Source organism: Taeniopygia guttata, chromosome 2 (assembly GCF_048771995.1).
Source record: "Taeniopygia guttata chromosome 2, bTaeGut7.mat, whole genome shotgun sequence".
NCBI lineage: Eukaryota > Metazoa > Chordata > Aves > Passeriformes > Estrildidae > Taeniopygia > Taeniopygia guttata.
The window spans coordinates 92,182,284-92,209,779 of NC_133026.1; the positions used below are offsets into that span (position 1 = coordinate 92,182,284).

Sequence of the window (27,496 nt, forward strand, 5' to 3'; positions counted from 1 at the left end):
ACAGACACATATGGAACACCACCACATTTGCACACTGAGCTTAGGTTGCCCTAGTTAGTTCCTAGCTCCCTCTCAAGGAAATATGTACCTTGAATTGCTCCCTTGGAGTCCCATCTTTGGTGACAGCACCAAATGCTCTGCCTATGTAGGCAGCTGATGTGGAGCCAAAAAACACCACCGCCTGAGCTGCAGCCCAAAGCTCCACCTCTGCTGCCTCTGCTTTCAACATCAACTCTTTCAACTGACATTTGCCAGCAAGTGACATGACTTTGGTTTATGGTTTTTATATGTGGACTGAGCTGTATTGGATATAACAAAGCTATTTCTGCCTGGGGCTAGCATTACTGCTGCAGAGAGCCTGGAGAAAAAGGAAAGGAACTCCTTGGAAAGGCAATGCAATTCATACGGAGGTAGAATTGTGGCCAAGCCACAGTGGGAAGAGAATGGGAATGAAGGAATCTCCCTCAGCTACCAACATTAATTTCAAACAATACAAGGCAGGAAAGATCACATTGTGGCACCCTCACCTCACTGACAGTTCTTCTAATTCTACAATTAGAAGAGGCAGTATTATTTTTCTGGGGTCAAGATTTATTTGATAGGACTGAAGCGCAGAAAACTTACTCCCTGAACTATTTTAAACACTCTGAAGGTATAGCTAAAGTCTTTAACACCTTTTCCTGCCTATTGTGCTGCACTCTGCAAAACTGTTTCCTTCCTCCTCAAAGATATTAGCATCTCAATGCAAAATGTCATGCTTTTCAAGCATCAGGCAGAAAGAAACTGAAAAGGTTTAAGTACAGGTTAACCACATTATACTGTGTAAATATATTCTCTGGTATACATTCAATATGAAAAAAAAAGCAGTAAAAGGTCAGGTAAACGCCTAATTTTTTTACAGGACAAACTAAGAGTTATTTAGGGTAACAGTTTCTGCTCCAGATTTGTGGTTTGAATATCCAAGTTTCCATTTTTTAAGTATGTCTGTCTGCTGTGCACAGTTCCCACACAAAGTGCTACAGCTATAGGACCAGACCAAATGTAACAATAGACAAAGCACTGCTACCAACCACTCAAAGCAAATAGTGTCATTTCCTTCTATTACATTAATCCAGTGTTACGTGAGAAAATAAAGCTTTTTTTAAAAAGAATCAGTAATGAAAACATTATTTGTGTACCACAAACCAAATCTTTCACTAAATACAAGAGCACATGCTTTCATGATCTTAGTTAGCATCCCTAGAGATTCCAAACACATGAATCTAAGTTCCCCAGACCTGTAGGGCAATTTCCGGCTCTTTGAATGCCATAATATAGTTTCTTGTGAGTCACAAAAGCATTCCAGAATTCTTCTACTACATAAACACATATACACACAACCCAGACTCCAAATTCCAATTTTGTTAGATTAACCTCCTAAAGTACCTAATTTTATTGAGGATATCAATTCCAGATTGCTCCAAGAGGACATTTTTTACAAAAGTGCGTGGGATGGAAATCTTCTCAGTGCTGGCCTCAATGAGATCTTCACGGATGTGAGCCTTCTTCATTACATTTGGGCAAAGGTTTTCTGCTGCATCCACCATAGACTCAAGGAGTGTCTGCAGCACAATAAGCAAAAAATAACATTAGATACTGGGATTGATTTTAGCTGTGAAGTGACAGTATTATTCTGTTGAATATAACACTTTTAGACTTGTAGATTTTACAATTCTTCTTCCTGCTTTCCAATCTATTTTGCATCCAGCTGCAATATAAGACATTTTACAAAATACAGCTTTGAGAATCAAAACACTTGTTCTGAAAATGACCCGCAACTGTACTTGTTTGCCTTTTCAAATATGAAACATTTACATCTCTGTGTGTTGAACTGTCAGAACAAATTATGTTCCCTTGTGCATCCACCACTGCAGTGGATGCTCTGCTGCAGCTGCCTTCCCTCTAAACTGTGCCCTGAATCACCAATTTTCATCAGTGCTCCAGACCTGCCAATTTGTAAGAAGCATCAGTAAATGAGGAAGAGAGATCCTGAGAACTCAGCACACTGTAGATGGCTGGAATATACCAGCTGAATATTAAGAAGTAGCTACAAGCATGATCTACAGTCAGCATGCGAACCTTTAGTATATGGCTCTCATTGATATACATGTAAATCTACAGCAAACTTTAGATATAGCCAACGAATATTTATTCACAAAAAACCATAGAAAGGGTGAAAGGCTGGGAGAGACCACTTAAGGTCATCTAGTCCAACCTCACTGCTCCAGGTTTCCCTAGGGCAAATGGCACAGAATTGTGCGCAGACGGTTTTTGAGTATCTCCAGTGAGGGAGACTCCACACTCTTTTCAGGCAGCCTGTTGCAGTGCATGGTCACCCATGCAGGAAAAATTCAAAGGAGGGTGGAAAAAAAAAAAAGATCAGGCCAGAGTCCAATTTACTGAAATGGGCCAACTTGTCTCTGATAAGACAAGGCTGATAATCAAACAGAAAAAGGTACTTACAAATAATAAAATAAAAGAAACAACAGTTCATTTAAATTATGTACTAGGTAAGCCTAGATCTTATCTAGGCATTTGTAAATTGTACAAAAATAAGAACTGCACCCCTTGAAAACACTGCTGATTTCCTTTTTCTTCTCAATACCATACCACAGGTGAGTGACTGCAAATTCAACTCCGTTTTATCAGAGCTTTTTTCTCTTTGCACAGCCCTACCATAGCTAGCAATTTCCTTATGCAGACAATAAGCAAGAAAAAAACACCACTGCTGCATAAAAATTTCAGTGATTCAAAGCAGTACCTTTGAGTCTGTAGCTTTTACAGTCTGGAAAAAAACAACAAAGCAATACGAAGCGGCCACAGCGTAAGTGGAAAGTCCAATCTTTACAACATTTGATTTAGAGTTATAAGGGACAAGTGCAATTATAGCTAATAACATCTTGTTGCTGGGTTCCCAAATGCCCTTTAAAACTCTTCCCACATTTCCTCCTTCAGTCCTCAAGCAGATTCTGGGGCAGCATAACTAATGAAGAGACTTTCAAGCCCCTGTGGCCATATCCCCATGGGGGATGAAGAACTTGAATGTTAGACAACACTGAGCCAAGTAAACTACTAATGAGAGTTCCTGACACATCCATTTTTTCCATAGCATTTATTCACTGGTGCAATTGTGTAATTTATTGTGAAAAAATTCCCTGGCCTCTCAAAGGTACTGATGAATCACAGTCATAAAAGTGATAGACTTGCTACGCTGAATTACAATTGCAGTCTAAGCAGGGTCTTTCAAAATGGATCATGTGAAAAAATGCTCTGAGAAGGCATCACTGGGAAGCAGCAGGAAAAACTAGACCTTCCCTGAAATTTCCAAAATCAATTTTTACTCAAAAAAACTGAGAGAATGTGCAATTTAAAAGTCAAATAGAATTTGGATCTTATCTTTAACTGCACAACTGAATATAATTTCTTTAATTGTGGGTTTTAGCTGTTGATTTCACATGACCATTATCTATACAAGGTATCTACAGAAACCTTTCCTCGCCTCCTAATTCCATGCCCAAACCTTCCACTGATGGAAAGCCATAGCTACCAATACTGACTGTGAAAGTGCACACATTTCAGTCACAGGGCTGCAAGTACCAGTCACCAGGTGAAAGAAAAGAACAAAGATTTAACCCACAGTTAAATCTTAACATTCAGAAAAAAAGATACCATGAGGAAAAGGACTGAAGAATGATGATATAAAAAAAAAAATGGAACAGGTGATGGAGCCAACAAACCTTTTGCTCCAGGACAAAATTTAGGAAGAATATTTTGAGTGCTCTTGTCATTAAAAAACAATTGTGTTTGCATAGGTTCCACTTGCTTATTTTCCCTTGGGCCTTTTCTGACTGAATAATGCATCTCCAGGTTCTGTGTGTCCACAGTGACACCAGCAGGAGAAGAAAAAGGCAAGGGTCTTCCTATAATTTCTCCTCTGGTTAACTCAACTCATTCCAATACATTGTTTTTCCTTACTCTAACTCCTTTCTTCACCCCTCTTCCTTTCCTTGAGTTAAAAAATAAAAGGGAAAAAAATATCTTATTTACTTAAAATATGTTCATTGCCTTTAACCAATTTCCAAACTTCTTTTTAGAATCACACTCTGGTTGCTATGGAAACTAAAAATCAAAACTCCTCTTACAGCATACAGTATTTTTCCCCCCAACACTTCCGAAAAGAACTGTCCTTATGAGAGCTCCCTTATCTATCTTTACGAATAATAAACTGCTTATGATGTTTTGAATTGACCTAAATAACTGGGGGGGAAAAATAATTCTAATCTACATTCAACACTTCCTCTTCCATGCATAGAACTTAAAAGAAAGCCCTTCTACCTTAAGTAAAATTAATAAAAATGACTGTTGGAGTATACAAAGAACATTATGACTTTATAGTTTTTTGTAAGCCTCTTAAAATTTAATGCCACACAGATCAGAAGTAAATTTAAAAGTTAGAATGGTTGAGCTAAAGTGCCTTTTGTTGTAAATGTGTAAAAGTATAAATGGAAAACACATTAATTCAGGAACATTCCAAATGTTGCAGAGGCTTTCTTTTTTACCCTCTATAAGACTCTCCAAGATGAACTTATTTAAGTTCATGAGAGCAGCATGAAGGGCTGACCTGACTACTCCTGTCCCAGTCACACCCCAGAGGTTCCACTGGGAAGAATTATATGGATAAATCACTTTCATGTCTGCAGAAATCTTCACCTTATTTCATATAATGGGGAAAGAGAGAAACATACTAAAAATAGAGCACCATTTTCCTCCTCATTAACTTTTTAATTTCAAAAAAGTAATTAGTAATATGGCATTATTATTGTTCTTCATTATATTCCCACTGACTGAAGCATTTACATGTTTCAATTGAAAGATCAAAGAATCTGAAGATGAAGGTTGTAAAGTGTTTAAATACGCCAGAACACAGACAAAACAGCTTAGTCACAGAATTTGGTCTGAGCTGCCCCAGAGCAGTATCTTTAAATTAATCAGCTTCCATAGAGATCCCAAATGTTGTTAAAATTTCTCCACCTTGTCTTCTTCCTGGACCGATACCTTTGCACATGCTGTATGGATGGCTCTTTGCTTGTAACATAGGAAGAGCAAACAGAACAAGGTGCAAGTTTCTGAGCAGCAGCTGGCTGAGCACACAGGTGAGAACACTGACAGATCAATAACATCTATTTCAAGAGCTGAGGTTTGACAGGCAACTTGTGAGAAGATTTCCTGTAAAGCTGCCTGTACCAATTCTTTGGGCACTCTCAATACCTACAAGTTACCCAAATCAAACAGTAAAGTGGAAATTCTGCATCAGGTTCAAAAGTGACCACTGAGAAAAAAAATCTGCCATGGAGTCTATAAAAAAGCAGCTTTCACTCTACTAGGACTCCTTAACTACAAAGCACTTTCCTCCAGGGCATGAGACTTCTTAGGGTACTTGACAAATGCCTTTACAAAAGGCTGAAGGAGCAATTGATTAGTCTTCCCCTTCTAGCAGATGAGAAACGATGATAATAAACAGTATGTGTTCCTTCTGCCCATTGAAAACATTAAAGCAACTTTTTATTTTATTCCAACTGGGGAAAATATCCAAATTACACGGCCCAAAGTTATAAGAAAGTAGTAATAGAAAGATAGCTATCTTACATACAAATCTACTGAGAAGAAAAATTAAGTGTGGCACATTTGCATTTAGCGACAGAAAGCCTCAGATTTAGTTATTTGTGCATGTGAGAGATGGTAACACATCTGTCTACAGACCTTAAGTTGCTCGTCCACTACCCTTGTGACTTCTCCAGCCATGGATTCAAGTGTCTCTTGGATTGGATTGGAAAGTGAACCATTTGCTCCTGCCCAAGCAGCTCCTCCAAGGTGATACAGATTTGGTAAAAGCTGTAAGACAGGAAGAGTACTTTCAGAAAATAGGCTGATCACTGTCTTTAAACCAGGGCAAACAGCAGGAAATGCCTTTAGCCAAAACAAAGTCTTCATAAATTAGAATTTTCTTATCATTTTAAATACTACCTATAGCTGGTCATCTGAAGAAAATGTTCTTTTGTGGCACATATTATTATTTTCAATGCCCAAAAAGAGAAAAGCTGCAAGCACACACAGAACTGCTCTCAGCACTGCCAGCGTGCTGGGAAAGGCTTACTGTTTTGGAGTTCTTAGCATCCCGCATCAGCCGTTCCGCACATTTGACATCCTCCTGTACAGCATCCACACCACAGTTCCTTAAAGAGTTGAGATGATCTTGCACTTTTACACATATTCTGTCAATCATCTACTTGAACAAAAGAAATACAAAAGGTAAAACATCAGAACGTTGGTCAAACACAACCTTAATCCAGTCCAGGTAGAAAATCAATAGTAGCATGATGAGATTTGCAGTGACAATATAAAAACCTGGAAAGGCATGATAAGACCTTGGCAGTATGTCAATACTATTGAAGGAAAGAACTACATCTCATAAAGACACCCCTAAGCATTGCAAAATAAATAACCATCAGGAAAAATAAATGCTGTGGACTATTTTCTCCACAGTAACTTCCAGGATAACTGCAAATAATCAACAAGTTATGCTATTTAACTCTTACTCTGGTTTTTGGATCAAATTTAATGCTGAAAATGTTGTTGATATACCTAAGACTATGGGTTTAAAGGTCTCTGAATTGTTAAGAAGTTCAGAGAGTAAAAGAAAGCTCAGTTCATTCAACAACCACTAACAGCAATTTCTCCAGTCTAAGCAAAATACAGCTGTGCAGGCTTCTGCAGTATCTGTTTAAAATGTAAATATTCCTAGTTGCAAGAGAATTAAAACTATCAAAGCAGAAGTTTCCATCAGACATTTCACAGTGGGATAAATTGAACTTAATCTGTACCCGCAAGACAATTAATTCAACATGCTGCAAATGCAGGGCAGGTGGTATATCTGTGTCTTACAAGACAAACCACCAACAATGCCTGACACACAGTCAGCTTTGATTAAGATATATGAGGCAAGGAGATATAATAGTTACAAGTCTTTATCAGTCCACTTAGCATACATTAGAACTGGCTATTTGACATTTTGAAGCAACATCTGAGTGCATGCACTATCATGTAAAGTCTACAGTTCTAGCATCTTATATCATTAGCAATGAGAACTGAAATAATTTCACAGCATGCTCCTTTTTGGATCCACATGAATCATTCTCTTCAAAGGGTTTTGGCTGGGTATTTTTTTACAAGTACAAAGAGCTAATTAATTATTGGATAATAGAAAGTCTCATTGGGACATCTGGACAGAAAAAAAATATATTCTGGGAATAATAATGCAATTCTATCGCACTAGAGTCTTTTTCAGCTCTCTTTTAAAACTGTTTTTAAAATCCATCCTTATTGTACACAATTTAATACAGAAATCAGTAAATTTATTTCAAAATAACAATAAATTACATTTCCTGAAACTTGATATGTATCTGGTGTTGGAGAAAAGCACAACCAAAACCAACAAGATATAAAAAATCTAAACTTATTTCATATAGACATTATCTACTTGGGGAGAAAAAGTGGCATTGGAGCAGAAAAATTACTAGATTAAAACAACTGCTCTTGCAGTTTTTAGTGCCAGTATATCTCCATATACCATTTTCTCTCTCAAGAGGTCAGAGTACAATTTCAGATTCCAGTAACAAAACACAGTCCCATTAAATTTTAATAATAAAGGTAGAGCACAAGCAAACCAAACTGTTCTTGGTTTCAACACTAGTTTACTTAGCAATACCTTGAGTTTTTCTCTACATGGTACTGCTGTGCAGAAGACCTTCATCTCACAAATGCTTTGCTTCCAAATACATTGTCATTGATAATTATTATTTCTTGGGAAACAGTATAACCCATGAGGCACATCTTAAAATTACTCTGAATGAGAGAGGACTTCCTCCCCAAGCAGGTTTTAGGTACTGAGATGTCCATTAAGTAACAAATTCTCACCTGCTGAGTGGTGCTGGTGACAATGCCTTGCTGCAGCCGATATGCTTGCTCCTGCAGGTACTTCCTGGTCTCATGGTTACGAAGCAAGTAGTTTTCTATCTAAAAGGAAAAAAAAAAAGGGCAGAAAAAAAGTGAGCTTAGGAAACTGATTTGACTTCACATTGTAATTTGCTTTCAATTTTGCTGCTGTGTCAGAAGTGGGGACTGACAAGAAAAGCTGCCTAATTATTTATCATTTGCAAACTTTATTTTGTGTGCCTTGGTGCCTAAAATCAACATGAATAAATACTATTTCGCTCACAAACTAGTGAAACATGATTAAATATTGTGGTTTTGCCAATGTTTTCTGAAAGAGTATTCTATTTTGAACAATTTAGCAAGTTATGCTGACTAAGGATTAGATTCCAGTTTGAGAAATATTTGAAGGGACTCTTAACTGTTAAGTGTTGTAGAGATCATGACGACTCAAGATATTTGATTCATTTCTTTTCAGTGTCTTTGGCCTGCTGCAAAGACACAGATTTGAAAAACAGTATGTCTGAAGAGAAAATAAACTATCTAAAAGTGCCTAAGTGATAGCGCAGCCTCAGTTCACATGTTGGTTCATTAAAGCCAAGCAGTACAGAAGCACTACCTAGAGACAAGTGATTCCTACTTACAGGCCCCCACAATTCTCAGCAGCAGTACACACCCACCATCAGCCAGCTTCATGATACACAGGGTAACCCCCCAACCCTGCTCTCTCAAATTTGGTGAAGCCAAAAGCACCTATTAACAACCTGTTCAAGGTTCATCAAAAGTGATGCATCTGGTCCGAAAGAGAGAGGGGAGGAAAGGCTGAGTGAAGTGGCCAGCAGGTTGTGAGGCTGAGATCAGTGGGGATAGCTGCCTTTAAGATGGCAGCAGCAGCAGCAAGAATTGCAACATCCAGCCATGTCCCAGAGCAAATCCCTGGGTTTATCCAGCTTCCCCACCCCAAGTCAAGTCTGCTGCAGAGACACCAGAGCTCAGGAGAGCGGCTGCTGTGTCCATCAGTCAGTGCCATTTTCCCAGCACCAGGCTCAGTCCATGCAGGGGGGCTTGCATCCTCACCTGCAGGGAACACACCTGTGTTGTGTTCACAGCACCACTCCTGACACTGATATCTTTTCTAGGAGGTAGCTTCTTGTGGTGTGTAAAGAAAGCCTGAACCACATGTTAAAACAAACTCAGGGTCTAACAGTTTTAGCAACTTTGATATGAGTAAAAGGAAATGCTCTTTGTACATAGTGCCTAATTAACACACAGAATTTAAATCCCTGTGGCCAGAAGCTTTCCAGTATTTTTTTCAGAAATGCACCTACCAGTCTAGATATGAACCAGGCCAATTATATTAAATGAGATGTAAGAAATACGTCCATCCCCCATGAATCAGATTTTTAAAAGTAGAATTGAGAGAATTTTCATGCATCAAAGAAAAAGATATTAACTAGCAGCACTTCTCCCTGTGATACTCAAATTACCGAAAACAAGGATCGTAGACATTTGCTTTTTAATCACAGTTATCTGTAAGAACTATTTATAACATTTTTATGGCCTTACCGTGGCTGCAAGGAAAACTACTCATTAAAGAGATGTGAAATGTATCCCTCCTGATTGAGCAGGAGGCTTGTTTGGGGCTCACAAGATTCATCATATTAAAACTCAGCTGGGAGTTTTAAAACTCGTGCAAGTGGAACACTACAGATACTGTCAACAACTTTTCATCCAAAAGAACATGCTGGTGCAGTTGCTTACTTAGGGCAACACAGTGTGTGAATTTTATATGTACAATATAAAACACAGGTAGTAAATGTTTTCATCCTCCCTCAAATTGAAGAGCACCCTTTGTCTTGTACAGAGCTGACTGCACTTTTAATGCCAATATAAAAAGCATGCACCAGTAATGCTAAACATTTGGTAATACCCACAGGCACATATGTAACAAACATGTAGTTTCTAACTCTCATAGTCAAGCACACAGTAATACCAGGTCTAGTTTGCATATTTTTAGTTATGATATTCTGACACTACACCAGTGCATTCCATCAGCCTTCACTCCCAGCATTCTGTGGAATAAAAAGCTCTTGCAGCACTTGATTACCATGTATATGTCTATGCAAACCAAACAATCCTTGAATCTAGTTCCTATTCAGCCAAGCATGAAGTCTCAGTCACTTAAAATGACTATATTTTTGCTGGTTTTATTTCTGTTCATTGGTGGCATATGCAATACCTTTTGCAGTGCCTCTTCTGTTTTCTCAGGGTTTGTTTTGAGTGCTTGGGAGGCATCATTCATCGGTATAGGCATGAATCTCAATGTATAATTCCTAAAGGAAAAAAATGATGGTGAAAGTTAATCTAATTACAGTATATCTTTGTAATCACTGTACTTTTTTATGAAGAATAACCTAGAAGGGAGACATAAAGTGCATCCAGCTTGTCCATGGAAGGTACTAAGAAAGTATTTTTCACATTTTTAAGTGGAATAGCTGGAGGTAGACATGCTCTTTTTTGCTGCTAATTCTTTACTACTAGACAGAGGGGTAGATTTTGAAAAACAGTTATATGGTCAATGTCCAGTGGCTGCTGATTAAAAGCCTACCTGCCCTCTGTAGCTCTGTGCACATGGTTAGATTATTTGTGTATCTAAACAGAACAGGGAGAATCAGTGCCTCCTGGCAACTGTATCAGATCTAAGACTAAATGGAAATACTCAGTAATAGACAGATAGCAACTAAGAGACTGAGTTTTGGAAATTTACTATTTAATAACTTCTCGTGTTTACAACAATTTGAAGACACTTGCTGAATTTTTAATAAAAAGCTGACAAAACAAGCATAGCATCTCCACATTGCTTTACACAAATGATCACTCCCTGCATTTTTCATATTTGCTTGCAAAATATTTCTGCAGCTGTGTCCATCTGCTGCAATAAGAGATTAAAGACAGGAGTTTGGTCCTGAGTCAAAATCACATTTAAACTCTGAGAACATAAATTGACTATCATGACACAGTTATACTTAAAATGGACATACTGTGGTATGTCCACACAACTTCAGACCTGAATAAAGGGGGGGGGGGAGGGGGCAAGAGGGGGGAAAGAGCAGGAAGTTTTTAAAACCTGGAAAGGAAACTATTCTTTATATTTTCAATTAATTACCTTTTATTTCCTGCAAACATTTCTTTCTCCTCCTTCTGCAAACATCCCACTAACCGTCTGTTCCTATTCCATCCAGAGCTACACAAATATGTTTGGAACCCTCTATTCTGGAGCACTTTAAAGCTGGCAATTTCAATGTGTCACCACCACTGATGACAGCAGACCATGCTACTCCCAACAGCAGACACCTTAAATAGTGTGAAATTCCAAGCTTCTTTCATCATCTTCTCCCACATGCTTGGACACATGCAGCACCATTCTCTGAAGGGCAGTGTCCTCCTGAACTGCAAACACACCAATTCCTCATTGATACCACCCAACATTTTACTTGAAATGATAATGGAAGGCTTGTATGTTTCTTCCCCAGTGCAAACATGGTATAGACTGTCAGTTGTCAGTCTACTGCATCAGTCAGAAATTTAACTCCTCTTTCTTGTTGTCTTTCCTTCAAAAGAACATTGCAAACTATACAGACCCTGTTATGTGTCCTCATGTAATACTAACCAGTGTCTACCATCATGGAGAGAATTTTTAAATGTCAAAGATACTGAGCTCAAAGACAGATAATTACAGAACTTGCTGATTGCCTGACAAGTGAAGTATTTATTTAGTTAAAAAAAAAAAAACAAACCAGAAGGTAGATTTCTAAGGATCTCTGCAGCTGTTTGACATTTAATACATCCCAAATCTGCAATTAACAGCTCTCATGCTAGCAGTTATATGCTAAATTCAATTTAATCAAAGGCTTAGTGCACCCTCCCTCACACATATGGACACACAGAGCTGAAGGAGGGTAAATGAAAGGTAAGGAGATTTTCGTGGACACAAAATCACAGAGGCAAAACTTGAGAAGACCACTACCCTAAGGGAGGAAGGAAATCATCTGTACTTGGGTTGCTTTCAGATACACAGTATTATTTTCATCTAAGAATTCACCAGCCCTTAGGGGAAAATATCAAGAATTTAAAGCTCACTTTTCAACTTTACCTTTATGCTTTGTTTTTCTCTTTTCCCTTGAAGTCTAAAATATTCCCCCATTCTTCTTTTTATTAACATTACACTTGTCCCTTGTAAAAGAGTACATTTTGCTACAAATTCAATAATCCAGTAATTTCCTAACACATCAATATACTCAGCAAAATACCTATATTTAAAGGATGTTAAATTCCAGAGAGGTGCTCAAAGACTGTAAAGGATGTCCCAAAAGAGGTCCCAAAACTCTCTTCTTCTACATACAACATGTGTGACAACAGTCTTACATTTCATCACATTATTTCCCCTGTAATAACTTCTGATCCACACACTATGTATGCTCTCTGCTGCAGTGGAGATTTTACTTACAGGAATAAGATCATCTGTTTTTTAGGTCAGGGTGTGTGAACTTCACATGACTGCTAAAGGAAGAATTCATAGCCCTCTAACAAACTCCAGCATTTCTCCTCAGTTACTAGAACTTCAGCTATTTCTTCAGTCAGTCCATATAGAAAAAAAAATCTTTCAGAAATGAACACGAGAAAATGCTCAGAGCCCTGTGACAGAGGGGGCTCTAGGCTGCAAAGCACATGTTTATCTTCATATTAAAATTACAGAGATACAAGACCCTGCTTATGGCCAAGCTGAATAGGATGCCCACTGTTCTCAAATGCTCTCCTGAACTGACATCCATAAGGGACTGCAGAAAATCTCAGCACTTCACACCACCTGTCTGGGACACCCCTGGGCTAAAATCTGCCAACAGCCATGCTCCTGGAATTCCCTTGCAGAAATAACATTTTAAAACAGCAACAAGCAGACGAAGAAAAGCTGGGAGAAGGGGAAAGAAAAAAAATTTCCCAATTACTTCAGCCCATTTTAAAGTCTGCTACAAATCCCCTCAGCCTCCTGCCCATACTGCTAAAGCCTACTTTTCTTCTTGTTTTGTGGTTTGGTAGATGACTATTTTTCTTAAGATCATAGAACATGGAATACATATCCTCAAGCATCTTCAGTATATTTCATTCCATTTTGAACAATGGTTCTTTTCTACAGAACATTGATGATTTCAGGTACTTTTAGGAAATATATGGTGAAGATTATTCTCAAAATGTGACCTTCAAGATGGATTGTTTACAGCCTAATTGTTTTCAGCCAGTACTGACAGTCCATCTCTTCACGTTTAAACCTTTGTTGGTTGTGGCTTAGTTTGTGATGTTATCAATGTTTTTGACAATTTAAAAATGTTTAAGGCAACACAAAATGACCTCAGCTTCCAAGTTAAATAAATGAGATGTCACCCGGAAACAGTACAGTGTCACATAATTAACTGTGGCATTCTGGGGGTGGTTTTGTTTAGACTACTTGCTTTTGCCTCAGGATTTCCACCCCTTCTCTATTTACTCATCCAAACACTTTGGAACAGAGAAATAAAGCTGATGCTAACCATCAACATACCCTTGTTGAAAACAAGGGTATTTCTTTTTCTACCAGACTTCCCCATGCTATTTGCCCTTTAGCAGAGAAATGTCTGCAAGTTGACAAATAACCTTTGCAAATTATTATTCACTACTATCAATGGAATCACTGCAAGATTTGACTAATTATACATCATTTATCTAATTTCCCACATCAGAGCAATTGAATTAATTTCAAAAGCGAGTATATAAACTACAATAGTTTCACAAAACAAGTAACTTCATAAGCTCTAACCTCACGACCCCTACAAGGATTAAGATGCTCCCTTAAGTAATTATACAGTTTTACAAGATACCTTGTCTAGAACCTAGCAATTGTAGGTTACATTCACGTTCTAAAGAGAGCCTATGCTCCTGTCTGAGGGATTCAGTGATGTGAAAAATGTCAACTGCTGCTTAATTTAAATCTGTAATTCTTCTCTCTTAAGAAAAGTAATAATAACATATAAAGAAATGTGATAGAGGTGGAGGGACATGAAAGCAATTTAACATCTATAACTGGTAATGGCTGCATCTCTGAGTAAACTCATAGAAGCAAAATGACCCAGACCATAGCAATTACAGAGAAAAACTGCCGTTCCTGAGATCATCACTATTATTTTCAACTTGCTAGGGGAAAGAAAAAAAGTCAGACCACAAAGGCGCACTTCAGTAATTTTCTGTTATTATGTACAGCTTCATTCACAAGAATAGAATTTCTGCACACCATCAACACAAGAGAATGAAGCAAAGGGAAAATATTACCAAATTCAGAATTTTAATACTAAGAGCAGAACTCAAGGACCTTATAGCAGAGTATGGATGAAAGAGCCACAGAGCCTCTTCCCATGCTTTTGAAGGATGTGAAGTCATGAATTTTCCTTTAGATTAAACATCCTGATGCTAAAAATTGAGAGCACTCAACATCTTCAAAATTGTATTGACTGCGGTGGGAACTGCAGCTGCTCAGATCATTCAGGATCTTTGGCCTCTTCATCAGACATTCAATTACTTGAGACTTACTTTTCCAGCGCCACAGCTATGTCCTGGAAGCCCTGTGCAGTGATGTTATTCTTGTCCCATATTACGGTTCTGAGAGGAGGTGGGAAGAGGAAAGAAAAATAGAAGTTAAACAAGAACCACCAAATAAATCCATAATGAAACTTTATATGTTGAAATAACACACTGCTCAATATTCAAAATTGCAGAAGGCAGCACTTTAAAAACTTGTCTTAGACACTAAATCCTTCAAATTACAGAAATTGTGGACAAATACCCCAAATCCAGGTTTCATTACTTTAAAAGGGACTCTACTGCATTTTCTATCACTAATATAAGCACATTACTTTTCCAAAACACAATTAATAGAAAGATTTGGACATAAGTTCTGGGGTTTTTTGAGGAATAGCATAAAAACCAAAGGTCAAATGTCTGCTTTGGAAGGCCATACTGAAAAAAACCAAGAAAATTGCAGTAACTGGTCAATCTCTGTTCCACATAGCAAACATGTATTTTAAAAATTCATGCTGATCAGAGGTCAAAATTTGCAGGCTATTACACATTCAATCCTGCACTAGGCTCCTGACACTGTTCATACGATTCCACATGCAACACAAGTAGCTGCCAAAATAAACCATTAGGTTAGGTGCATAAATTGTAGCTCTTTTGAATACACAGTAATGATGAGAGTGATCAAGCCTTCCCCTCCTCCCCCAGTTCATACCACTCAAGCAGACTGCCTGGCAATTTGCAAACACATGTTCAAAGATCTCATTAGTAGGCAGAAGAGACAGACAAGCAGATAAATCTTGCTTCTGCTAGAGCATCAGTTGTAGCTGTTCTTTAAAAAAAAGGCACAAAAACAAACAAAGATTTCTGGTGTTTAAAAGAGGAAAAAAAAAAAAAAGATAGATGGCATGCTTTCACATGTATTGACATCCTTCTGTTGTTGCAGAATTATCCCTCTGTTTTTTAGATGAAAGGTAAGAAAGTGAGGAGGAGAGATTCTACACTCACTCTGCAAACATCAGATATGCTAAGGGTCAGATCTTGAATATTTCTGCCACTGGAAAGTGTGTTAATATTTCTACCTGGGTGTCATTTTATAACATTTTTGGCAGAGCCAGTTACCATTGCATTATTCAGTCTGTAATCACACCACAGACTGTGGTGACATTATGTCATTGTGACATTCAGCATACTGTGAAATATTTCAGTCTGCCACCCTGAAATGTATCAAGACTTTACTTCTTGAGATAGTGTGGTCATTCCAATAAACCTAAGACATCCCTCCAGTGCTTTCTTGACATTTTTTAATATTCAGTTGGGGCATAGAAACACAAAGGCCAGAGGACCCCTGCCTCTGAACGAAATAGCCAAGACTGTTTGGGGGAATTTCTTATCCTCCAGGGAACAAATACTTGGAGACCAAGTAAAAAGTGGTCTTTTTACACTGGCAATGCACTGAGGAATGTTCATCTGCACAATCTGATGAGGAGGAGGGAGAATTATCTTTCCTATGAGGGTGACATATTTAGAGGTCTCCATCCAGATTTACGCCGATTGAAGGTTTTATTGTTTATGAAACACATGCTGGATAGAAAAAAAGCGATACTCTCAAGCCATCAGTGCCAGACATGCTAAAAAGCAGTGAAGTTGCTGGGCAGATGAAGTTGCAAAGAAGATATGCCAAAGTCCATCAACACATTAGGAAGGGGAGAAAGGAAGGATGGATGGTCCATGCTGCTCCCCATTCTGAATTCCACATGCTCTTAGTTCTACAAACTGACACTTAAGAAGACAAAGAATAATTTACTTCAGTTTCCTACCCAAATATCAGACTTATCTCTGCTGGGAAAGTCTCCAGTAAGAAAGACATAGCAGGAGAGAAGAGAATAGCTAAGGACTGGAATTGAATTCCCAGGAAAATTGTAGAATCTTGGTACTTGCAGATCTTCAAAACCTGCATCCACAAGTCCCTAAGCAACCTCACATAGCTTTAAAGTGGCCCAGCTTTGAGAAGAGAAGTGGACTTAATTGAGAGCTCCATAACAATGTAATTTTTTTCTGTCATTCCAGAAATTTGGAAAGCCTTTTGATTCCAACAAGAGGCCTTTCTGTTTAAATGTAGAAAATTTTCCTCAGTTTCAGTTAAGGAAAAGTTTTTGAAGGGACAACTTGCTTATCTTGTTTTTCTGTGGTTATTTTCCTTTCTCTTAAGAAAAAGAAGAATGAGAATCTTTCCAAATAAAGACACTCTTAAGTGGCTGTACATAGAGAGATTCTGAAGAGAAACAGATTGAGAATAAGCCCATAACTTCAGTATTATTAAGCCATTCTACTGTTTACTGCAAATACATTTCCCTTACCTGAGTTTGGTGTTTATCTGTAGGGCTTTTGCCAGCATCTTTGCTCCCATATCTCCCATAGCATTTCCACTAATATCCACTTTTGTGAGAGAAGTATTGCTGCCCAAGGCATTAATAATGATGGTGACCTCAGTCTTCAGCTTGGAATCTGCGAGGGACAGTGACTGTAGAGGCTGTGGATCATAGAAAAGGCACTGATAACAGAAGCTGATAATGCACTCATTCCTCAAACACCAACTAAAATAAGTTACAAGTTTCCAAATTCTTGGGGACAGCAGTAAACATCAAAGAGATGTCTTGTTAGCTGCAGATCCTACAATACATGATAAATTGGGAGTCAATAAATTAGAGCACAGGTGTCAAACACATTGACACAAGCAGATTAAGTTGTAACACCCTGTGAAAAAATTATTTTCAAGTGGCAGTGCCTCCAACTTCCTGAGTTCTACTAAGTTCAGAATAGCGTGTAAACCTCAAAAAAGGCAGATAACAACAACCAGCTTCACAAGACAACTTCCAGTGTCCATTATGTTTTGCTTAACTGGCATTCGCATTTTCAGTGAGAGATAAAAAGTATCTACCACTCCCCTTCTCTCTCTCAGGCTGAAAGATTTGCCCAAGGGCAAATTAGAGTCCAAGGCATTGTTAAAACATAAACAGTTTCCTTAAAGTAATTTATTATTGTTACTTCAACTTTAGGAGTGATTTTGCATATTGTTCTTTCAACAAAGGGCATGGACTTCTGGAGAAAAGATAAAACTGTAGCAGGTCTGAAATTCAAAGCAGTATTGAGTATCTATTACAATTATTAAGTCAATAAACATTATTAACGATGGTGTTTTGACATCCATAACTACAATATCTTTCAGTGACTTTATTTTTTTTATGAAGCATATTAAGCTGAAACTACCTTATTTGACTCAAGCAAGTCACACTCAAAAAAAACCCCTTTTCTAAAAATGCCCATATTTCCTCCACTCTCAGTGCCCCCAACACTCAACAGCAGCATCTCAAGAACCACAGTCAATCTATCCCCATGCCTTGCATAGATATTGCAGCTCATAAAAGCATAATTTGGCTTTGGTGATCAATGAGGACTCCACAAAACATTTCCCTTGCTCAGGTGTGAGTCCACAGAGAGGAGTGTATCGTCATTATACACCCACTTAGGCACATATTGAAGGATGAAAGTTTGGAGCCTAAAATCCTCAAATAGCCAGCACAGAAAAATCAACATCTCATAACAATGAGCCACAGTACTTATGTTAGAGCCTGAAGTTTAGATTAATGAAAATAAACCGACCAGACTGTGCACACCTTCTAGGATCCAAGGTACTTGCATCATGCCTGCTATACAATGGGATCTGACTCTCCAAACACCACTGGATAACAGCGATAACCAAAAATCTTGCAACAATGCAAGAAATGCACTTACTAATGAGGAAAAACACAAAAATTTGGAGGCACAGCAGGCTGGTAATTATAAAGTCTAATAATAACACAAGCCACATGCTGGTTTTATTTGAAATGGAAGATATTAAATTACTATGCTAATGGCCTTAATCTGTTTTTGAATTTTATTGCACAACATGAAGAAGAATGTAAAGAATTATTAAGAATTTAAAAGCAATATTAAGAGAAAAATGCTAACATCATGTTTAGAATGGCACTCAAGATCTCTTGACAGAAGTCTGAGAAGCCCTTTTGCTGACAGATTCACAGTAAAGCAGCACCATGCAACACTAGGAGAAATCAGCAATAAACTTGTGAATGTGAGATTGTTTCTGTTTTTCATGTGTCATTTTAGGAATGGGCATTGGAGTAACTGAGCTGCACGTGATCCCTCCCACATAATTTTTCAAAATCTCAAATATCCTCCCAGGAAACTTCTTGCATTCCAACACTGACAAAAGAGTATATGACTGAAAATGCTTCTGTACTGTGTTTTGTAAGGATTGACAGCTATACACCATCTAAATATTCATTAAATTATCTGATCATTACATCAAAAATCCCAAATAAAACAACAGCAAACAAAAAAAAGGAAACATCAAAACCAAATCCCCCAAAAATATGGGCAATCTACAAACACTTCTTTTATCAACTTAACAGTTTTAGCTGGATATTGAAAAAACAGAAGTCTAAGGACCACTTCCAGTGTCCCTGCTACAGAAAGCAGGTACTTTACCAATACAGAGAAAATGCCTTACCACAATCTTTTTAAGGAAAAGGAATTCTTGAAGTACAGATATACAATTAGAAATTGCATTATTGTATTCATTGATTCAGTCAAACTTCTGCTGGAAAAATCCCTAAGAATTAAATCAAGCTAAATTTGTTTTTCCTAAGAACAATAATGCTATAAAAACCCTCAAAAAGCCAATTCTGCACCAAACACTGTACTAACAACTAAAGATATTCATCACTAGAAATTCACTGCACCTATGCAGGAGTGATGACCACTCTGAGTAACAGCACTGCATACCTGCAGTGTAACATCAATTTTTGCAACAAGAAAAGGAATGGCACAGTAATAATACATTTTAATGGTCTGCACAGTATAGCAACTATTTATATAGAAAAGACATGGAAAGAACAAAAAAAAAAAAAAAAGAAACTAAATATTACATTCTCATTTATATAGAACACCTGTGAAGTTCTGCTATGTAAGTTACTACTACTGCTTTTAAATGATGCAGAATTACATTTGGATATCACTCTATTTTAATAATCATAGAACCAAGCCACTGATTGTTTAAATAATTTTACTCATGACTCATATTAACACAGCAACAAAGCTATTTAAAATGTGCATAAATACATGAAGAAGCATTTAGAGATTATTATTTTAGATTAAAGCCACTTGCTTCAGCTTTCCATGCAGACAATGTGCAGTCCCTAAACTGTGCAGTGTGCTCTAGGCAACATCACACCCTGGTCTCTACAACTGCATCTTAAATTTTTAATCTCCTGTGGCAGAAAATGCATACTATTGCTAGAACAAGGACCACCCCATTGAAGATTCAAAACCAAACTGAAATAGCTAGAGACCTAAAATAATTATCTAGTATCGAGATACAGTAAGGACAATCCTAGGCAGCTTTCTGCAACATACTCTTCCCACAGTGCTACAGTATCTGTCCTCAACTCTTTTGCTGCTAGGAGATAGTTGACACTGGTTTTAGCATTTAATGAGACAGAAAAAACTAAGATTCCTTCACTGAACAGGATTAACAAGAGAAAAGAACACAGGGAAAGAAGAGCAGGGTAACCCCAAAAGGATCATATGCTATATCCCAAATGTTAATGTGTGACATGAAGGAGAGACATTTAAGTATCTAAATGAAAAACAACTTTTTGGTGAATTATTTCATTATAACACTCTTTGAAAACAGGATGAGAATACCTTGTGTAGGTTAGGTCAGGAAAACGCGCTGGGTAAGAATTACAGGAGCACATCTGACCAGTGTATAGTCTAAAAGGCAAAAAGTGGAACTGCAAACAATGTTGAGAAAAGAAAAGGAATGCAAGAAATGGAAGCTAATGATGCAAAGGAGAGTGAGCTGCAAGAATGATACACACAAAATTTACTTTTTTCTGTTACCTGGAAGGTTCAAAAACAGAGCCAGGGAAGATAAACAGAAGGTTGTAAAGCTTTAAATAGAAATAATACAGTGAAAATTGAAATTTTTGTTCTTAAGAAAAGATAGCATGAAAAGGAGATTCATAAAATATGGGGAAAATCCCAACAGCATATTTGAGAAGATGATTTAGGTACTGAAAGGACACAGAGTGCATTGAGGAGGTGTTTTAGGGTATGGTCTAAGTGGGAAGAAATGTTCACCTGCAACAGAGCACAGAAATAATGGAAATAGAAAACATACTAAATTACATTTGCTTGCAATTCAGTTCTTCAGGACAGCTGTGAAAGGATAAGCATGAGAAACAGGGCAGGACAGAGACAAATGGCCACACAGAAGCAGCAGGTGGTATCTGATTAAATGAAACCCCTCAGTACAGGATCAAAAGGAAAACGAAAGAAGGGGAAGGCAGTCCTGCAGCATTCCCTTTAGAGGCAGAGTAGGAGGAAGTGGTCACACAGCGCAAAACAAAAAGGCCAGCTTGGTACAAGTAACAGTTTCACCAATGCATTACTTAGCACGACCCTACATCTAACTTGTGCAAACAAGCACTTTTATTAGGGTGCTTTCATTACCTCAATTGTTGTTACCTCAATTAGAATCAGTTTTGGTATTTGTATGCAGAACTTTACCACATCACACTGACTTTCCATGCTTTAAAGAATAAGATGTGGAGGAAGGCACAGAATCAAGAAATGCCAGTACCACTAAACCCATTTAGGAGGACAGAAGGAGCATAAAGGACTAGTTTAATAAATTACTTCAAATACAATTGAGAACAAAGAAAAAGGGAACATGGAATACAAGTCTAATGACCTTGCAAGGAAAGAGACATTGGAAATCCTGGTTAAAACTGCCAGGACACAGACACAGATGGGAGGAGAAGACAGCCAAGCAGTTAATATAGAGAGCATGAACCTGGAGGTGAGACAATAAAGACAATATGAAGTAGCAGGTGTTCAGAGAGCCTGAGTCTACAGTCGGCTGTCTCTGAAGAATGAGGAAATCTTGCTTGGTACTTGCACAGAAAATAAGGGAGACAGAAAGGACTAAGAGTAGCTAAATAAAGATTGACAAGCATGAGAGTAACAGACCATCTTAAGACCCCCACTTCTAACCAAAACCAGAATACCAAGAACAGGCAACAACACAAATCCAACCACAGAAGTCTTTCAGAATAACAAAGGAGTGTAGAAATTAAGGAAGTGGACAAGCATCCCAGCAAGGTATCCTGAATAAGTTTTATGAAATTGCTCCCATGACTAAGAAAGGTAAACAACAGCACAGTGAATGGTTTATTTGCATCTTTTGAAGAAGGGAGGAGTTCTGAGAGATCACTGCAGTGACCTTGCATTTTGCCAAGGAAAAAAAAAAAGTTAAAACCCAAGAACAGTTATCAGGAAATAATGTATTCCATAAATTAAAAAAAAAAAACAACATTGTTATTGAGAACATTACCATTTTAATCACTTATCAGGACACAAAAGTTCTGAAAATTTGTGCCTAAAGGGCTGTATGATTTAGACATAAATAAGTTACACACATCCAACTATTTAAAATTAATATTTTTCAACAACCACAGATCCTAAGCCTGTCCTCAGAAAATGTTCACCTACATGCCACAAGTTAATCCAAATTACAATCAAAAAGAAAGAAAAAACCAAATTCAAAATGTTGGATGTATATGTGCAGGGTTTTGATCAAATCTTATGCAGCAAATTACCACAGTGAAGAAAATTATCAGAAATAGACTGTGAGGGTACAAATACACATGATGATAGTAGGCAGAAAGATACTCACTGAATCCTCGTCTTGAATCATCTGAACTAAATTATCAAGTACTGGAGTGAGATTTCTGAGGGAAGAAAAGTTAGGAAGATGATGAAATCAGCAGTTTCTCCTCATCCATTCTCTTGTTTTTTAGAAGAAAGAAAATCCTTACTTGGATTTCATGTTGTTAAAGTTTTTGCCTAAAGCCAAATGTCTTATCGATCGGTTTTTACTAAGCCAGACTACAAGGGTTGAGAGGTCAGATTCTAGGCCTGTAAAGAATCAAATTAGATTAGGAATTAAAACACAGTTTCACAAAAGACCCAGACCAGATCCAATTACTGATGCTATATTCAAGTAATTATATCAGTGTACTAATTTCAAAAATGTGTGGAAAAATTTCAATTCTTCTATCTTCAAATACTTTTCTCATTAGTGCCTCTGCTTTTCTATGAGAATAAATGCTTTTTCTAAAATAAACCCTTTAAATCTCCATGCTAATCTGCTATTAAAGGCACCTCTCAGAAACACAGAAGAGAATTCAGTCCCTTATCCACAGTCCAACCACCCAAGGGTAGTTTCTCACACTGTCAGGCAGAGTTTGAAGTTCCTTGGAGAATTCTGAAATCATGCTAATCACTATCTTAGTAGAGTTGTGTACTAACAATATTTCAAAGCCTTCAAAGGCCTGCAAAAAAACCTAACATAACACACTACAAATAAAATGACCTGGAAAACAAGGCAAATTTTATTCTACTACTAAGTAAAAGAAAATTGAGGAGTCCACTAGCTAGATTACAATGATTTCAAATTCAGATTCACAGCATAATTTAGATTTCAAATATCTATCTTTATTTATAAAAATAAATCTTTTTGCCTAACTGGGCTGGATCTGTAGCTCTCACAGCTTTCCACTTGTCCATCCCACTCTTCTTGGACATTCCACTGTACTGGGAATCTGTTTCTGAAATACTTTTGCACTTGGCTGATAGAGGGGTAAACACAGCAGGTGAATTCTTCCAGTTCATACACCTACACCTTGAATCTGCAAGATGAGAAGTAAGCTCATATTCCCAGAAATACGTGTGCTAGGAAGCATAGAGACTCCAAAGCAGAGATATTCAAAGACTTTTCCAAAGACAGAAGCAGGTCTTTTCTGACCTGAAGCTCTTGACTCTTATCTCCAAATATTCCCCCTCAGATTCATTCTGTATCAGACCTTTCCCTTTGTTCTTTCACTATACTTCCAATTCTCATTCAGCTTCTCATCCTCTTATGCTTAAACCTAATTTACTCTGGATCTAATATGAGCTTGGTGCCATTATTTTATGCTGCTCTGTTACGCTGATCTCAAACAAAAATCTTTTGAGGGTGCAGTTAGTCTTTTAATGTTTCTTAATAAGAGGTCTTGGTCTGAGACATTTCCATAAGCAACATGGCCAATAATCACAAAGCAAGAGCAACCATCCTTGCTTACACTGAGAGCTGAAACAAAAAGCATGTCTTGACTTGCACAAGCCTTCGTTCCTGTTCTATGTACTTACCATTGTCTGAAATATCTAGGCTGGTGATATTGTGTATTTCTGCTATGCATCCTTCCAAGACTTGTGCACCTCCAGATCTTAACTAGAGACAAAACATCATCCATTTTTGCAAACTAGTTATGGTTTCAAGATCACACAGAAGACAGTGGTAGGAGCTTTGTGAATACAGAAGGCACTAGCAGCGGCAAAAACAACAGCAACAGAAGAAGTTATAGACATCAAAATGACAGCCTCTGCACACATTCCTACTGTTCTCATCCTTGCTCTCAGTGTTTGCATACAAATGAGAAAAGGGACTCTTTCCTTTCTCTTAAACTACCTCTCAGCCTTTAAATGGGGAAAATACTTAAGTGGTTAAACACAGCAAATCCTTTAGTACTTGTGCTGGGCACTGCTGAAGGACTGGGGGGAGCATTCTCTACATGAACAGGCCAGGACATTTCCAGTGACTGGTGATTAAAAAAAACAAACTTAGACCAGCCTATCAACCTGCAACACTGGCACCCTTGAACTCCACTACAGTAAGGCCTTACAGTGAACATCTTCTTCTAGCTCTTAGCACAATGCTAAGGTGCCCAAAAGATAAGTGGGGGGGCATACAAAAAAAAAAAACAAACCTCAATTAAATTATGCCTCCCTGTTGCTGAAAAGAAAATTCAAATAATCAAATTGCAAAACAACCATAAAAGACAATAAACAAGAGAAAAGAGTAATATAGGCATTCTTAAGAAATAGCAATAAAAGAAAAAAAATTGCAACAATAACAAAAATGCCTGGCTGCAAAGTATCAATTATGGTATTATTAATCTGAAATATTACATGACTAATAAAGAAATGTCAGGATTTAACGAAAAAACAATGAAATGTTCTAAGAGAAAACATCAACAGTAAGAAATAAAGAAATGAAATCTTACACACTTATTTACTAATGCTACTGAATTAACACAACTTTTTTTTTCCAAAGGAGCAAAAGCATTTTCTTTTTTTTTTTTTTTTTTTTTGCAGCTATTCACTTTTATATACGGTGCATTTCTCTTTATAAACATCTTCCAGTAAAAGACTTTAGCTAAAGTGGGAAAAAATTAGATGGAAATTTTATTTTTACATTTTCTATCTCCATGTTATTTGCTTCAAAAATAATGGAAAGCTTTTTCAAACCTCTTCAAAGCTTTTTCACCTATTGGGCATAAAAACCTTCACCTCCTGTGTAAAAATTTACTTAGTTCACTTACTTGGGTAAATATCCTGATTCTACCTGCACATATTTCTGTGGACCATCAACTTTTATGCATGTTATAATTAAAGGGCCACAAATGCCTTCTAGAAACATTTTTTTAATAAAGACTTGATTTGGCACTTTTTTGAAAGTTTGAGGTATGTGATGGGTTAACTAGCAGCTGAATAATTTGACCTGAGTATTTGGAGAATGGTGGTCAAAGATAACACCTAAATCATAAATCACATGAGATTTCTGTGTGATAAATGTATGAGAAGTACGGAACATAAGGCACCTTTCCTCCTCTCCATAAATCAAAGCCTGCCTATCCTTCACCTCATCCTCTCAATAAGTAGTCACGTTACAGGCTGCATTCGGGCCAGAAGTGCTACAAATTTAACTCAACTTTATTTTAGTAAGAGCATTTATAGCATTTGCTGTATGAAAGCCAAAATCATTCAGTTTTGCTTTGTGTTGCTCTCTCAGTGTGGCTCACCACAAGACAACCATTTCACACAGACTGTCATATCTACTATTGCAGAATCTATAGAAGTGGCAGATCATACATAGAACTGGATTGGTTGTTGGTAGGGTAAAGTTCTACACACTAAAATTATACTCACAATAGAATCCAAATGCTTATGGCTATATATACTTTGAGGGCTGAAGTGGACAATTTTTCAGGAGTAGCTTTCAATCTTGTACCAGATAACTCTACATTCAAGATTTTAAATATATAAACATTTCCTGAGCACAAATGGTGATATCTATCTGATCTGAAAGTGGCAAAACCTCCACTTTTAGGATCACAATTTGCTGCAACTGTGTTAAAATATTATGCACATATATATATTTAAAAGCAGAGATTAATTGAAGTGCTGCTTGTCAATGTGGTCTTTGATACTGACAAAAAGACCCTCTGCAACACCTTCTATATGACATACTTCTGAGACTACAAAGAAAAAGCTCTTATCAGAAAATGAAGAATAACCCTACTACAATTAAAAATGCCAAGTACGTTCAAAGCTATGAGGTACTAACATGGGAAGGGCAAACAAAGCGGGTTACTGATTTAACAATTAAGGTAAAGCATGGAGGGTACTTACACAGTGACCAAGCTAAGGGAAGCAGAAGGGAAAAGAGTGAAATACATCAGTGCTGAGCAGGTAGAAATAAAAATGTAATTTTCATAGTAAAAAATAATTTTAAAAAAACAACTAAACAAGCAATAGAAAATGATTAAGCTTGGAGATAATCTACCAGAAAATTATGGGTGCAAATGAAAAATGGTGGGAGAGGGAAGGAACATAGATTTATCCTTCCATACTTGAGTATAGCTTGCCTGATGCAGGAAAGAAGAGGGCAAAGCTGAAGCATCAGCTTTATAGCCCCCTAGCAGTGTGTGCTTGCAGGAACTGGGAGTAGTGGTGACTGGTTCCAACTTCCCACCACTCTCTTTCCAGGTGTAGATTACCCTGCCCAGATCCCAGAGGGTCAGGGAGAGGTGGAGCAGGATCCAGAGGTGCTGAGCTCATTGAGAGCACTCCCAGCTGCTGGCACATCAACTTCTCTGCTGGTGGAAGCATAACTTCTTTCCAAAGCACATGGGAATGGATAAAGCTCAGTGATGGGAAAAAAAAAATGTTAAGGGAAGGATCTAAGGAAGTGCTGTCAATTTGGCGGGACCAGCTACAGGAATGCAACACTGAGCTGGGCAGGGTTCCTTCCTTTCTGTCACAAGAGTCAGCCACGACCACCAAGTTCTTTGGTGTCCAATAAGGTCCTTGAAGGGCTCTTTCACATCCCATCCTGGGTGCTATTTCATGAAACGGTAATATTTTCTCTCCTGTCAACCCTTGTTGATTTACATGCTAATTTATACTCTCATTGCTTATATTTACGTTTTATTGATTTATTCATTTAAGGCTATGATCATAGGACTTAATTTTTATTACGTTAATTGCTCCTCCCTTTTCCTTCCTTCCTCTGAAAGATAAATTATCATCCATGTGATCCCTCCACTCAGAAATCAGAAGCATATGTACTGGATTGAAAGCTTTTCTATTTGGAATTTACAAGTAGTTCTCTTCAAAGCAGTAATATTTTACAAAAAGTCTAAAATATCAGAAACTATGATATGCGTTCACAATTATTTGGGTTTTTTTCTTCATAAGGAATTCCATGCACATTTCAAAAGCAATTGACCACAAACCTAAAGGCAAGGATTACTGCACTTCAACATGGGTATCAATATTGTATATTTTCTATCTAAAGGGGAACCACTGTATTTGCAGGCACTTCTAGAACAGTTAATACTCAGAGGACCTTGGAAAT

General features: G+C 37.5%; 1 protein-coding gene across 7 annotated transcripts in view; it reads right to left on the minus strand.

Annotated features, from left to right (window-relative positions):
• The window catches only part of CARMIL1 (capping protein regulator and myosin 1 linker 1), a 194,918-nt gene that overhangs the window by 44,726 nt on the left and 122,696 nt on the right, over positions 1-27,496 (minus strand). For 4 of the 7 annotated variants that reach the window (XM_030265868.4, XM_030265872.4, XM_030265870.4 and 1 more), the window contains exons 18-28: positions 26,269-26,280; positions 23,947-24,028; positions 22,575-22,674; positions 22,433-22,487; positions 16,992-17,164; positions 14,647-14,715; positions 10,268-10,361; positions 8,014-8,112; positions 6,194-6,322; positions 5,800-5,931; positions 1,426-1,601 (exon numbers count right to left, since the gene is read on the minus strand). In XM_030265868.4, coding sequence (XP_030121728.4) covers positions 1,426-1,601; positions 5,800-5,931; positions 6,194-6,322; positions 8,014-8,112; positions 10,268-10,361; positions 14,647-14,715; positions 16,992-17,164; positions 22,433-22,487; positions 22,575-22,674; positions 23,947-24,028; positions 26,269-26,280 — 1,121 coding nt within the window. The remainder of the gene's footprint in view (positions 1-1,425; positions 1,602-5,799; positions 5,932-6,193; positions 6,323-8,013; positions 8,113-10,267; positions 10,362-14,646; positions 14,716-16,991; positions 17,165-22,432; positions 22,488-22,574; positions 22,675-23,946; positions 24,029-26,268; positions 26,281-27,496) is intronic. The other 3 variants (XM_030265871.4, XM_030265869.4, XM_030265867.4) reach the window with 1 other exon arrangement.